At 33.1% G+C, this 13,006-nt stretch overlaps 2 protein-coding genes across 3 annotated transcripts; both read right to left on the bottom strand.

The window, feature by feature from the left end:
* LOC109358070 (ETHYLENE INSENSITIVE 3-like 3 protein) lies at nucleotides 869-4,048 on the bottom strand. Of its 2 annotated transcripts, none has more exons than XM_019602140.1 (3): nucleotides 3,715-4,048; nucleotides 1,256-3,029; nucleotides 869-1,095 (listed from the first exon to the last, which is right to left on the bottom strand). In XM_019602140.1, the coding sequence occupies exons 1-2, from the start codon at nucleotides 3,747-3,749 to the stop codon at nucleotides 1,286-1,288; spliced, it is 1,779 nt and encodes a 592-aa protein (XP_019457685.1). In that variant the 5' UTR covers nucleotides 3,750-4,048; the 3' UTR covers nucleotides 869-1,095; nucleotides 1,256-1,285. The 2 variants fall into 2 exon arrangements, with proteins under 2 accessions (XP_019457685.1, XP_019457684.1); XM_019602139.1 differs by having other exon boundaries at nucleotides 997-1,169.
* Nucleotides 6,517-11,912, bottom strand: LOC109358069 (DNA topoisomerase 6 subunit B). Its single transcript, XM_019602138.1, has 19 exons — nucleotides 11,710-11,912; nucleotides 11,570-11,622; nucleotides 11,369-11,466; nucleotides 11,139-11,244; nucleotides 10,797-10,934; nucleotides 10,528-10,579; nucleotides 10,341-10,405; nucleotides 10,064-10,170; nucleotides 9,877-9,979; nucleotides 9,621-9,706; nucleotides 9,336-9,532; nucleotides 9,139-9,254; nucleotides 8,932-9,017; nucleotides 8,580-8,652; nucleotides 8,006-8,097; nucleotides 7,720-7,858; nucleotides 7,555-7,649; nucleotides 7,274-7,451; nucleotides 6,517-6,794 (listed from the first exon to the last, which is right to left on the bottom strand). Exons 1-19 carry the CDS (start codon nucleotides 11,801-11,803, stop codon nucleotides 6,648-6,650), a joined length of 2,025 nt encoding a protein of 674 aa, XP_019457683.1. The 5' UTR covers nucleotides 11,804-11,912; the 3' UTR covers nucleotides 6,517-6,647.

Below are 13,006 nucleotides of genomic sequence, written 5' to 3'. Positions count from 1 at the left end.
AAAAATGTAATTTAGTGTAATTGTTCAGAAAATATGAACTTTTAATTAAATACATTTTTTAAATAGTCATACATAAAGTGACATTTTTTAGGGCTGCTGATTATTGCTAATATGTCAAAACAACATTAAAATGGCTTTTAGTCTAACAATTGTCCAGGGCACTCATAAAGTCTAATTATTAGTTTGACCATCACACGATACACCCGAGTGCCATATACCCATATGAACTTTTCATTTCTTAATTTAGTGATTCACAATTTGCATTATTATTGGAAGATCAACTTATGCTACTTAAGGGGCAAATAAATGTCAAAAATACACAAGTTAGACGCCAATATTCAGTATATTTTTGGAACAGAGCAAACCATGTTGTCACAGACGTATATGAACTACAAACAAGAACCATGTTTAGTGATAAGAGACTCCATTGACCAAAATGTAAGAGTTTGAATCTTAGAAGCGATACTTATTGGAAAGGGCAGTCACGTACCCGGAGAGGAATTAGTTCTTTACCTATAAAGTGATAAGAGACCCCATTGACCAAAATGTAAGAGTTCGAATCTTAGAAGCGATACTTATTGGAAAGGGCAGTCACGTACCCGGAGAGGAATTAGTTCTTTACCTATAAAGTGATTTTTCTATTAGTAGTACTAAAAAAAGAAGTATATGAACTGAGTTATTACAACAAGACTGCTTAAATTTAAGACAGGATATGACAATGTAATGACGTTAACCACTGCTTTTCTTTCAGTATATGAATACATATGTTGCAAAAAGAAGATAGTCAGAGATAGTAAAAGCTAACACAAAGGGTAATGTTTCAGAGAGGTTGAAAATATACACACCAGCCAAATCCAAGAGTAGGACGAAGACAATGATTGTTTATTAAATTAGGAAAAAACTCTATTCCAAAGAAATTTAGCTAAACATATGTTTAGTTTAGCAAGTCTACCAAATGGTACATTTACATTAAACCCCAAACATAATTATTTCTAAGTAAATGGGGTAATTAATGGAATAAATCCATGCTTCTGTTCTCCCTGCTTTGTGAATTGATGACTTGTCAATGTTAAGATTACATCTTTCAACCTCAAACTGCATAAACATTAACACATATCTGAGTATCTTCACCCCCAACTAAGCAATAAACGCACCAAATTGTGTAGTTCCTGGAGAAAGATGGCACAAACCCAATACAGTAGTCATGATATGAAGTATAACTTGAAGCATAATTTGATACAAGAATAACACTTACAGTCTCTACTGAGTCACCAGTTACAATAATCTATGCTCCAAAGTACTGCATCATTTCATCTTCGCCCAAGAAATCATCTATGTTGAATGGTGGACTGTTGAGTGCAAAATCTAATGGCAAGCTATTGAGTGGTGATCCAAAGAAAGAGTGATCTATAGGTCTATCAAGCTCATTTGGAAATGTGTCTCTACCAAAATATTGCAAGTCTCCTCCAGTAACTTCATCTGGTGGTATAGAAACTGGGCCAACTGTGCCATTCTCTGGCTTAATGGGTTCACTGTTTCCAGGCGGCAACTGCAGCCCGCCATGACTCGGGCCATACCCTGTCACTGGATTATAAAGGTTATAAGTAGTGTCGTGATGCAAGGCAGGGTTTTGCACCTCGGGATAGTGCAATGGTGGCCTTCCATTCATATACAAGCTTTCTGTGGGGATTAAGTTGTTTGAGTGGAGATAAGAGAAGTGGTCTAAATCAGGTGCTGGTTGTTCAGTTGGCACCTCAAAACCTTTTTCCATGGGTCTCAAAGCAGAATCTGTCTCATTTCTCTGTTCATTTCCATGAATCTGGAGTTCAACTACCTGTGCTTCTGTCTGGTTCATATTGATCGTATTGTCTGTTGGCTCAACATGTAAGATTTCATTGTCAGATTGTGCTGCTGGTTGTTTGTCAGTGGAGGAAGACCTGAAACGCGGCCTCTTTTTCCGGGGCTGCTTCTTAACTTGATCTTTATTAAGGACACAATTCCTCTGTGAGTTATCTGATGGTTCAACCTCCACAAACTGGTTTCTCGTATTTTCATTAGAAGAAACAGAGCCAACACCATCATCAGCACCATCGACGTCGTAATTGCTATCACTACTAGTGGCAGGCCTCTTATTTTTAACTTGACCACCAGGCGGCGTTTCAGTTACTCCAGATGCACCATTATCACTACTAGGCTGACTGATGAGAGCTTCTTCCCGACTTAACACTCCCAGCCAAATTGCACTTTCCTTTGCTGTCATCTTGTCCTGCAAGCATTTTGACTGACGCACATGCCTCCTTATTTTTGCAATATTAGGCGACATGTGCTTTATGACAGCAGTTAACACTCCCACTTTCCACATCTTCTTCAAATCATGCGGCTTCTTATAAGGAGGACTTTGACCATGAGGTAAGTTCAATTGTACCCACCAATCTTCGTTCCCAGTTGGCCACCATGGAGGGGGAACACCCTTTTCCAATGGATACTTCCTCTGAGGAGGATCACAATGTTGCATCAGAGAAGATAATAATGACCCAAGTGTCGCATCCTGCAGGTCTTGGAGAATGTTCTGAGAGCTCCCGTTTCGGTTATTATCAGCCTCACTCATAGCAAGGCACTCCGCTTCATACTTGGCTATGGCTGCAGGGCCATTCTTATCAAACTTCACCTTCTCTTTCCACCAAGCTCTAATGTTATCAGAGGAACCACTTACCGGCTTGCCCTTCTCAGGAATGATCCCGTACACAAATCCACGAGCTTTGCAGACTTCCATAAGCTTGAGCATATACTTAAGAATCCCATCTTGTGCTCTGGACATTTTCTTCCGACGAGCTTGATCAGTTGTCGAGCTGGATTTTTGCTTCTCTGCAGCTTTCTGTGCTTCTAGCTTCTGTTTTTCCTTGAGCCTTTTGAGCTTGATACGATCCTTCCACATCCGTCTCTCCAAGTCTTCTGCTTCAATCTCTTCATCACTGACATCTTTCTCGGCTATATTTTGAACTCTAATGTCATCCATTTCTATATCCGAACTGCAGTCCAACATGTCATCATTAATAAAAAAATGAAACAAGTACACTTAGCTTGATTGCGTAGATATAATATATTCAAACAATTATGGCACACATTTTGAACATACAAGATTAGGTTCAGTTGGTCGCCATATATATAAATCTGATGTTGCATATGCCAAAATTATCATTGAAAGATACAAGAACGAAGCCACAGTTCCACTGGATGAGGTCAACCATATAGATCGAACGACGCCAAATGCTCTTATATAATCATTGGAACATACAGATAAGAGGAAAATGCATTGTAAAGATATTAAAACCTAACATCCATTCCAAAAACATTAAAGTCCAATTCATCTCACATACGCTACACATAAGATAAATTACTTATTAAAATTGTTTTACACTAGTGTCTATCATATATCAAAATGAAAACTTTAACAAACTATTGGAAAATTTCTATATGATGAATCTTAAGTCTCAAAACCCATAAGCATAATTCAACTAAGTCACGATTGAAGAAAGCCACTTAAGATTCAAAGAGCAAAATATATTATTATCCAACAACATAGCATTCATATATAAAGACCAACAAAAAATCACAACAATAATAATCTAAAATGACAAAATAAATAAAATTAAAAAACAACGAAACATATTATGTTGTTATATACAAGTAAAAAGAAAAACTTGGAACACATACCAGACATCAGGTCCAATTTCTTCAATTTCTCCCATCTTATAAGGATTGGATAGAGAGGGTTATCGATAATTGCAAATTGAAAGGTCCAAAAAACTTGAACTTTTTTGGATTTGTTATTTGGGTATTGAGGATGAAGAAGACGATGGTGAATTCATGAAAAAGTATAAGAACCCAAAAAGGGTTTTGATTTTGGGACCCAAAATGGATCGAAATTCAATGTTATGGTGAGCCTAAGATTATGAGAGACGAGAAATTTGATTGAAAATGTGACATTTATTCAATCTTATAAGATACCCTATATTGCGCTATATAGTACTCTGCACCTTTCCCTCAGTTTTTTATTCATTGTTAGCTAAAATATATAGATACTTTACCTTTTCCACATTTATCTTATTTTTATTTCAAATTTTCATTCTTTCCCTCACAACTATTATTCATTTCCAGCTACATTACCTTTTCTTATCTTTTGTTTTTTAATTTGGTCCATAAAATATTAATTTAAGCATCTATGTTTTTAATATTTAAGAAGTGTAATTGGAATATGTTAGTTTCTTATGGTATTTCCATATCTCTCGCTAATGTTTATATTTTCATTCCTTTTGACTCATTATTCGAGAACCACAAAAAATATTAATCTAGTTATGTAAGGTTTTATTAGATCATTCAAAAGATTAAAAAGTTAAATGTTTGATTCTTTGAAGTATCACTTGTTGAGATGAACAACTATAAGTTCCGAAAAAGATTATTTCATTAAAAAATGAAAAAATACCAACAAAAAAACCTCATCATTCAATTATTTAAATTGAACCAAATGACATGTCCAAATTAGGGATAGCAACATAGTCAAATTATTTACCACTCCCGAGTTGGCATTATTTATTGGTAACTAATAAATTTTTAATTTTTAATATATATTTATATATTTTGTAATAAATAAGTTATTAAATGAATAATAAATTATTTATATAATAAATTTATGATTATAATTAAATCAGTGCAATTTATTATTAAATTTTGTAGATAATATATATCTTAAAATACAAAAAAAATGTAATATATAAAATTTTATTAAAAAATAAAATTATAAATATGTGAGTAACCACATGCAATTATTATAAAACATGTTCTCACTTATAAGTTATTATTGCGTATATTCTTATGGATATTACATGTTGTATTTTTTTGCAATAGGCGAAAAAAAAATGAAAATTTCAGTTATGAAAAAAATAATTTGTGAAGAATTTGATATTATTTTGTTATAGATTTGATTAACATTATAATAATGAAGTTGACAAATATTATAAAATTAGAAGACTAAGATGATAATTTATTTTATTACAAAATCAAATTAAAACTTCAAATGAGATAAAATACCAAAATAATATTTTAGCAATTTTTTTTACTTTGCCCAATCATTTTTATTTTTATGAGTAATTAATTATTTCTTTATTAACTTTACAAAAATGTATTAACAATTTACCCTTTCCTCGTTTTCTTTCTTACAAATATATAATAAGATGTAATTTTTTAGCTAAAAGTATTTCTCTATCTCTTATACGAATACATTTCATTAAACATATATCTAAATATATAGGAATATATTTCTGTAGACATTCATCTTAATGTAAAAATATATTCCAAGAAGGAAAAAGAAAAAGTAAATGATATTTTTAAAATTTTAAATTCTCCCTTTGATTTTAGTACCATATATATCAACTAAAAATGTAAGCACGTTCAGTATGAACCTAACATAAGCACTAAGTGTATGTTACATTATTTCATCCATTGGCTTATACATTTATAGAAACTTATGCTAAAAGGTATTTACATTCATCAACTTGTTGAACTATATATTTTTATGAAATTTTAAAAGTGGTGTACAAAATTGAAATAATGGGTCTAAAAGTATCACTCAGGAATCGTACTTGTTCCACAACGCTATCATTACAAAACACTTGTTTCTGCCGTTGTTTTAGCATTCTTACAACTCAACAACTCCAAACAAACAATGTTTTGTTTGCAAGTGAGCTTAGACCATGCAAATCTCAACTTTATTTTTATTTGAATTTCAATAATATTTTATAATTTAATATATTTCTGATAATGACATTTGTTTTTATATTATAACTATATAACTATATATATATATAATCAAAACTTTAAATAATTATTTCATTTTTCTATTTTGTCCTTAATATTTATTATTTATAAAGTAAAACCATATAATCTTAGACAATTATAATTAATATATCTCACTTTAAGTCGAATATTATAATAAATAATACAAAAATTATATCATGAAGTACATCCAATAAAAAACACTATAATTCTTTAAAATATAAATATAAATATAAATTTAATACTTAATATCATGAAATAATACTGTAGGTTAACAGACACAAAATATAAGTCAACATGCTAATAATAATAAACATAATTTTTATTCTTATTTTTTTATAAAAAAAATCATGATGATCTTATGTAAAATATATTTCTAATAAATAAGAATCTGGCGTAACAAATAAAGGAAAAATGTTGTTCTTATTTCAACAATAATGACCATCCCAGATCATGGTATACCAATTATTCATTGCGCAGTGTGTTTACTTCCAAATTGTGGGAGTGTAAATGCACCGTTAAACATAAAATCAGAATCATCTGAAATATCTTATCAATCTTATTGGCATTTATTGCAATGAAAAGAATAAAAACGACACGAGGTTTGGAAACATAAATGTAACAATCATCATAACATAGGAAGGTTATTTCCAATATTTAAACTTATAAGCTTCATGTAAAAAGGTAAACAACATTCTTACCCTTGCAATGAAAAGAATAGATACAATAACTGTTCCTTCATCTACTGTAAGATAAAAAAAAATATAAATTGAAAAATCGTTTTCACTTTCATTTTTGTTTATTTTGAAATCAATCTACTGTAAGACTCTGAATACAAAGAATGGAGCATGTAAGTCAATCATCTTATTTGGAGATTCCAATGATTGTATATAAATTGGTTCTCTGGGTTCCTCACTTACTCCACTGTGTGTGGCATACTCCAATGCCATTTCGTAGTCCACCTGCATAAACATAATATACCAAACTTTAGCAATAAATTTAAATACAAGTAGCTTCAAAAAAATAGATCCTATATAAATTAAAGTACCCCCAAATGCGTCACTTTTTCTTATGTTCATAATAAGGGACAGATTATGATCCTAGAGGGTAGTATTGCCTAAATGTCCATATGGTGTTTTGGTTCAATGCTATAAGCAGTAAGAACAATCTAGATTGTCAAGAATAAATTTCTGAACATTGTAGTTTAACTATGAGGCTTAATTTGTAGCTCTTCAAGGTACCCCTAATTTCAGTAACAACAATAACTATGTCTAGATTTTAAATATAAGATCTTGTTCACGTGACAATCAAGAGTTGTTCCTCTGGACCAATCTAAAACTGGCACTGGACAGTTCTGATCTTATTCAGGTTAAGAATCCTTTAGTTTGTAAATTTGCAAGAAAACTAATTTTTTCGTAAAAAATTAACAGCTATAGAGCACCTGTTCAACATGTTTAGCAAGCTTTTCAATCAATGTTTCTTTAGTAATCAATTTCTCAGAGACTTTTCTCAGTAGTTCTGCATCATCATCATTTCCATTACGACTCTTCTTTGATGCATGTAACTGTGTCATATCTTTCAAAACATTGTAAACTGCACCAGCAGCATCAGGAATATACCTGCCAATTGGTAGAAAACGTATTTTACTTCATACAGAAAAAAAAGAATGACATCATTCATTAGACTCCTGGAATAATGAGGGGGAATAAGACTTCGGTATACCTGCTTAAATTTCGTTTCCTCTCCTGCTGCTCACGGGCCTGTATCCTTTTTACAATCTTGGATTTTAATTGGATGCAACACTGCTGAATTGCATACTGGAGAAAAATAGTGTTGGATTAATTACCATTGCTGCAATTGAAAATTCATAAATTAAAAAGTTCGAACCTTGACAGCAGAAGCAATCTCAGTTATGTCGTCACCGATGTATTCTTTTCCAGTCCCTTTGAATGGAATTTTAGTACTCACAATGCTTACAAAGACACCAATCTTATCTTGTATCTGGTTAATTTTGTAATTACTCCAGCTGAAAAGGTATTTAGTAAGATTCCATATATTATTATCCATGAAATTGCCAGAGAATTTTGTAAAGCAATTATGGATCCTTTATTCAGCCACCTCCTCCCAACATTAGAAAGTCAAGAGAAAAGCATTTGCTACTGCACACACTTACTTGATTCTCTTAAGTGCCGTCCTGGTGACAACATCAGCACCTTGCTCAAAAAGTAGTGGAATTCTATTTGCAAACCTGAATATATTAAGACCCTGAAAACAAGTATTATATGGTGTCATTGAAAAATCGTTGCCATTGTCCGAGAACAGAATAAAACAACACTATATAACTAGCACTTCGTATTGCCGAATCAAATGCTTGACCAGGAGTCACCCTAAATCACATTATTTAAGGGTGGAAGCATGAGGTGGGTGCAGGGGGGAAGTGGTATTATCACAACCGATCAGAAAGCATGTTAAACTTTTTTGTTAGAATATAAGAGAAGCACAGATTAGGAGGATCAGGAATCATGCTAACAGCACAAAAAACATCAGATCAAGAGAGCTCCCCAAAGTCTTTTCTTTTGCATATCTAGCAAAAAATCTTTTCTCTTGTACATTTATTGTCTTTGCTTATTAGTATAATCATAGCAATTCACTCTATCTCCAACTATTTCTCAGATAAAATGGTACTTCTTAACACGTGAGTTTCAAACTATTTTTTGACATAAGTATTGATGGAAGTGAAACTTAACTTGCTTGACATCTTTTCCACCTATACTGACTCCAGCTTCCACGATGAATGGGTGGCCTTCAAAAACTTGAGCACTGTGAAGTAATAACAGAAAACTAGCTTTTAAGAATTATGAATTATCTATTACCAATAAACCAAGCAGATAAACAAAATTAAAAATCTCTCATGGGCCTCTAACATAGTGACATAGAGTTACCCCTTAGGACTCCCAATATATAAAGTTAGATAAAAAGTAGACCTATGACCCACAGCCACAAGGATAAAAAAGTTTAATTAAGAGACATGGAAGTTCCAAGAAGCAATGATCTGAGGAAAGAAAAAAAACTAGCAAAACTTTATTAATGAACCACAACCTGCCTGAATAAGTTGCAACCATGTCTGGGTTCAGCTCTTTTATAATTCCTAGCCGAAGATTGTATTCACCAGCAGGGCTAAGACACTGAAAATAGGTATGAAGGGCAAACCAAATGACAAAGTAAGGAATATAGAATAAAAATAATGGAAAAAAACAAAATGAATTATATAGAAAAGGGGCTTATAACAAAGACTCCATAACTTACATGACCACTAGGATCATCAAACTTGGCTTGACGAAACAACTGATGAATGCGCACTACTTGTTGTGAAGTTAGAGACTTCACAGCCATTTTTGAGCTGAAGTCTGGACCCATTTCTCCTGGAAAAAGTAGAGTGCAATAGTTAACAGATTGAGCATCTCTAATATGAATACCGAACCATGTGAACTGTTTTCCTTTACCTATCAATCTTTCAGCATGGGGTTTACTGATGTTTACAAATTCATGCTGAAGAAACTGCAAAAGGTTCTGCTTCGAAGTTTCTGTAATAAGTCGTTTAATTAGCAGCAAATCAACAGAGGATGGATGATGCTTTGTCTCCAGAGGAATGGGTGGCATCACATCTGTTCTGCGGGCAAACCTTATTGTAACATTCTTGCTGCAGAAGAGAACAGCTAGTATAAGATGATTGAGCATTGTTGTTCTTGGGGAATGTGGGGAGGAAGTAAAGAGACATATATACATACTCAGGTGCATCTGAGACAAATTTAAATTGAAACTGGGCATAAGGGGTGATAACAGCCATTTGTCGCATGTAATGCAATATTTTTGACTGCAAATGCAAACAAAGGGCTTATATCAGTTAAACATAACCTCCATTAGTCTAGAGAGTATAGATAAATCAATAAGCATAACAACAGCGAATTGTGGAAAGTGGAAATGCTCAATAATATCTGGATATCGCAGTGAATTAAAAAAATCCACCAAATAAGTATTGCATACACGGTAAGTAGTCCAATTGCCTTCAATGACAACTTGAATTTCAGCTCCATGCCAGAATTCCTTGTTCTCCCGTTTTTCATGCAAATGTACATGAGGAATATTCCTGAAAATTAAAGCATTCTTTATTTGGAGGGGTAGAAATATCAGTTCATTTATACTTATGAATGTACTTTAAAAAAAATCATACTTATGAATGTCAATATCCAGCCTGCAAAATGTAATATAAGTTTGGTTTTTCATTGATGAGGAGATCTCAATAGGAAGCCCAGTACTCATTTTAGACCATATCAGTGCCTGCATATATGAACAACAGATCAATACGGCCAACAGAAACTGGTATATAATTCAACCTCAAGCAAAAAGTTGGCAACTGTTACAAGTTAGTTATCACTTTCCAAAGTTACAGAAAACAAAGAGAAAGGGGGCCTATATATAAACTAGTGCACGTTGGCTGTTGCCACTACCATCTTTGCACCAAGACCAAACTTCCCCCTCGTCTGCTTCAAGCCATATTTTGTCCCAGACAGAACTGCATGAATAGACAAGTTTACAGAAAATGAGGTCTCTAGTTCCTATATCAACAAAAAAATAACTGCTGAAATGTCTATAGAAATGTTGATTCATAGATAACTAAGGTAGCAAGTAACTGACCTCGGCCAAACATATTTGGGATGTCATCATGTGGCATTCCTTTTCCGTTATCCTGAAATTAGTTAGTAGCAAGCATGAGATTGCCTACAGACTAGAATTACATACAAAAATGAGAATGAGATTGATATCCACAGAAAATGATTCAACACTTTCAAATTTTATTTCAAAATAAGACCAAACAGTTATGCTGACTGCATTCAAACACATAGAAAGATGTTGCACATCAATACAGAACCACAAAATAAGGATGGGGCAGAAACCAAACGCACCTTGCATGTAACTCTATAAAACGATGCCTCACCTCGACCTTTGATACCCTTTGAAGCTGGAGTCTCTTTCACTTTCTTTCCAAGGGTAGCATTCTTAGCTTGTATTTCTTGAGTACGAGCCTCTTTAGCTAATCGTTTCTGCATGGTAAGATTATAATGCGAGAGTGAGACAGAACCCTATACAGTGAGCCTTCAACGTTTATATGAACCAAGATCATACTTTCACATTTGATGCCATAACAAGTTAACAATTTATACCACTCAAACTCAACCATAGAGTTTTACTCAGACTATTTATCTCAGTATAACACAACCGATGTAACAAAATGAAATTAAACACACCTCGCGAGCCTTCTCATTTTCATAATCATCATACAATGCAGCGTCGACACGTTCACGGTCAACAAGACCAATCATAGAATTAAACTTGCTTTTCTTTATCTCCTCACTGCAGCAACCAAATTCCACATAACAAAACATTTACAAATACACTAAAAAGTATCACCTCTCTACATGTGCTCAATGATTTGTTCACCATTCATCATACTTCTAAATTCCAACTAAACACTTACATAGTTACTTCAACCACTGGAAGCTTGGATATGGATTCCGCCGAATCAAGAGCGTTCTCCACAAGCTCTCTAACAGTAGTGTACAGAGATTTTCCAGGCTGAAGTGAAATCCACACAATTCCGGACAAAATCATTTTCAAAATTGACACAAAATTCAAATATCACAAATCAAACACATAATTAATGTATAATTATGCTTACATTATCAAATCCTGCGATGTTCTTGTTCTCAGCGAAGAATTCAGCTGGAGATTCTACAAATTAAAAAAAAACCAATTAAACAAAAATGATTGTGAAACAGTGAGATCGTAACATCGATAGATCGAGGGTGAGAGAGAGACTTTGCTTGAGAACAGTTTCTTTAGGTTTTCGAGCGGTTTTGGACTTTGATTTCTTCCCTTGAATTGGACTTTCACTGCTATCTCTTTCATCCATTGAAGTTCGATTCGAAACAAAAATCTTCAATAACCGTTAAATTCGACTTCGAACGAAGCTGAATGTGAGAGCGATCAACTTCGATTCAGCGAATACTCTAGGGTTCGAAAATGCTACCTAGGGCTTGCAAGTTTTGCCTTATTTGGGTGCGATCTAGTGTTATCATCAGCATTGCGAATCACGCTGTCGCTATTTGCCTAACGACGATGAGCAACGGATTTGTTTAATCAACGGCTGATATTTTATGTAGAGTGGTTAATATAACTGGAGTGGTAGTATTGAATGGATAAGATTCATTGTATTCGTACGTGTTGACTATAATATATGACTCCGCAGAGGATTTTCAATTTGCATTTGCAATGAGGTCGCCATTTCCCGCCAACAAAGAGTGGATTCTCAATTTCTGTGCGTTCCTGTTACATTTACGAGGGTTATTGTAATTTTAAGTTTAATCTTCTTTTTTTGTTCATCGTAAAAAAGAAAAATATGAGTTCTATCCATATAAATATTATACAAAATGTCTAATGAACCAATTAAAATGGAGTTTACCTAGGAATAACAATGAGACGGTCATAATCGGGTTTGTACATACCTGAATCCAAAATTCAAAACCTCAACGAGATTGAAAATAAAGATATCGTCCCCGAACTCATCAGGTTTGGTTAAATCAAATCCGAAATTAATAAATGTATTAGGAAATTTATAGTATCATTTTTGTTTCATCATTCTCTAGAATTTCTATTTTCTTTTATATTATTTTATTTCTGTTTGAAAAATCAATAAAATGGAAAGTAGAATTAGAAATTAAAAATAATTAATTTTCAATTTTAAATTGCATTACATTATTTTTGGTTATGGTCTTTGCTCTACCAAACTTGAACCTGAACCTGAAAATTAAACCTAGGTAAAACCTCAACCCAATCATATTGGGTTTTCCTTGTTAAATTCGAGTTGAATTCAGGCAGATACCAACGAATTCGGTTTTCATTGTTATCCCTATGTTTGCCGTCCATTCCACAAAATACTACACAAATCTAAACATCACACCCAAAAAGACATTAAGAAGGGTTTTAAGAGTGTAAAAAAATTAATTTCATTACCTCATCTATATGAAAATGAGAGTTATAGAAAATGATTTTGATTCTAACAAACTAATAGTAATATCATAAAGATGATTAAAATTAAAATCATAATATATACAAA

Source organism: Lupinus angustifolius, chromosome LG10 (assembly GCF_001865875.1).
Source record: "Lupinus angustifolius cultivar Tanjil chromosome LG10, LupAngTanjil_v1.0, whole genome shotgun sequence".
NCBI lineage: Eukaryota > Viridiplantae > Streptophyta > Magnoliopsida > Fabales > Fabaceae > Lupinus > Lupinus angustifolius.
The sequence above is the reverse complement of the archived record's forward strand: the minus strand, read 5'-3'. Positions and strand labels throughout refer to the sequence as shown.

Bases quoted from the DNA above. Each gene is read 5' to 3' on its own strand.
- LOC109358070 (XM_019602140.1), bottom strand. From the start codon at position 3,749: ATGGGAGAAATTGAAGAAATTGGACCTGATGTCTG. The intron at 3,030-3,714 runs GTATGTGTTCCA...GTTGGACTGCAG, and splicing joins GAAATTGGACCTGATGTCTG to TTCGGATATAGAAATGGATG.
- LOC109358069 (XM_019602138.1), bottom strand. From the start codon at position 11,803: ATGGATGAAAGAGATAGCAGTGAAAGTCCAATTCAAGGGAAGAAATCA. The intron at 11,467-11,569 runs GTAAGCATAATT...ATTTCACTTCAG, and splicing joins ACATCGCAGGATTTGATAAT to CCTGGAAAATCTCTGTACAC. The intron at 9,533-9,620 runs GTATGTATATAT...TCTCTTCTGCAG, and splicing joins TTTGTCTCAGATGCACCTGA to CAAGAATGTTACAATAAGGT.